Source organism: Haliaeetus leucocephalus, unplaced genomic scaffold (assembly GCF_000737465.1).
Source record: "Haliaeetus leucocephalus isolate CR32 unplaced genomic scaffold, Haliaeetus_leucocephalus-4.0 Scaffold339, whole genome shotgun sequence".
Classification (NCBI taxonomy): domain Eukaryota; kingdom Metazoa; phylum Chordata; class Aves; order Accipitriformes; family Accipitridae; genus Haliaeetus; species Haliaeetus leucocephalus.
This window is the reverse complement of record NW_010972775.1, coordinates 23694379-23694942: the sequence shown is the minus strand read 5'-3', so window position 1 is coordinate 23694942 and position 564 is coordinate 23694379. Positions and strand designations below refer to the sequence as shown.

At 78.5% G+C, this 564-nt stretch overlaps 1 protein-coding gene across 1 annotated transcript in view; it reads left to right on the top strand.

The window, feature by feature from the left end:
* Positions 1-35: 35 nt before the first annotated feature.
* The window catches only part of WDR76 (WD repeat domain 76), a 12619-nt gene continuing 12090 nt past the window's right edge, over positions 36-564 (top strand). Inside the window, exons 1-2 of the mRNA XM_010572323.1 lie at positions 36-104; positions 413-543. Coding sequence (XP_010570625.1) covers positions 36-104; positions 413-543 — 200 coding nt within the window. The remainder of the gene's footprint in view (positions 105-412; positions 544-564) is intronic.

Sequence of the window (564 nt, the reverse complement as noted above, 5' to 3'; positions counted from 1 at the left end):
TCCGCCCCCGCGCCCCGCCCGCCGCTCGGCCCGCCATGGCGCTCTCGCAGGCCGGTACGCTGGAGCCGGAGGAGCTCTCGCCGCGCACCCGGCAGCGGATGCAGGTCCGGGGCGGTTGGGCAAGTGGGAGCTGATGTGAGAGCTGCCTGCGCGGGGCTGGCGGAGGGCCGGGGCGGGGAGCGGTGGACGGGACCGGAGAGGAGAGGAGAGGCGGGCGGAAGGAAGGAAGGAAGGAAGGGGCCGGGGCCGTGAGGAGAGGGTCCCGGGGTCGGGGCCGTGAGGAGAGCGGCCGGGGCTGGGGCGGCGTTGGTGAGGAGCGGGGCGGGAAGGCGGAAGGCGGGCGTCAGGCGGGGGCACCGCGGGAGCCGCCCGGGCTGCGGATCCCGGCCGAGCCCCCGGTTTCCCTCCCCAGGAGTCCACCCCGACGGGGATCGCCGAGCTCCAGCTCAGCCCGGAGCGGGGCGAGCGGCGAGCCGGCGCGTCCCGGCAGCTGCGGGTGCTGCTCACCCCGCTCGCCGTCGCGGGCCGGCGGCTGCCCCAGAAGCGGCTGCTGGGCGCCTACGG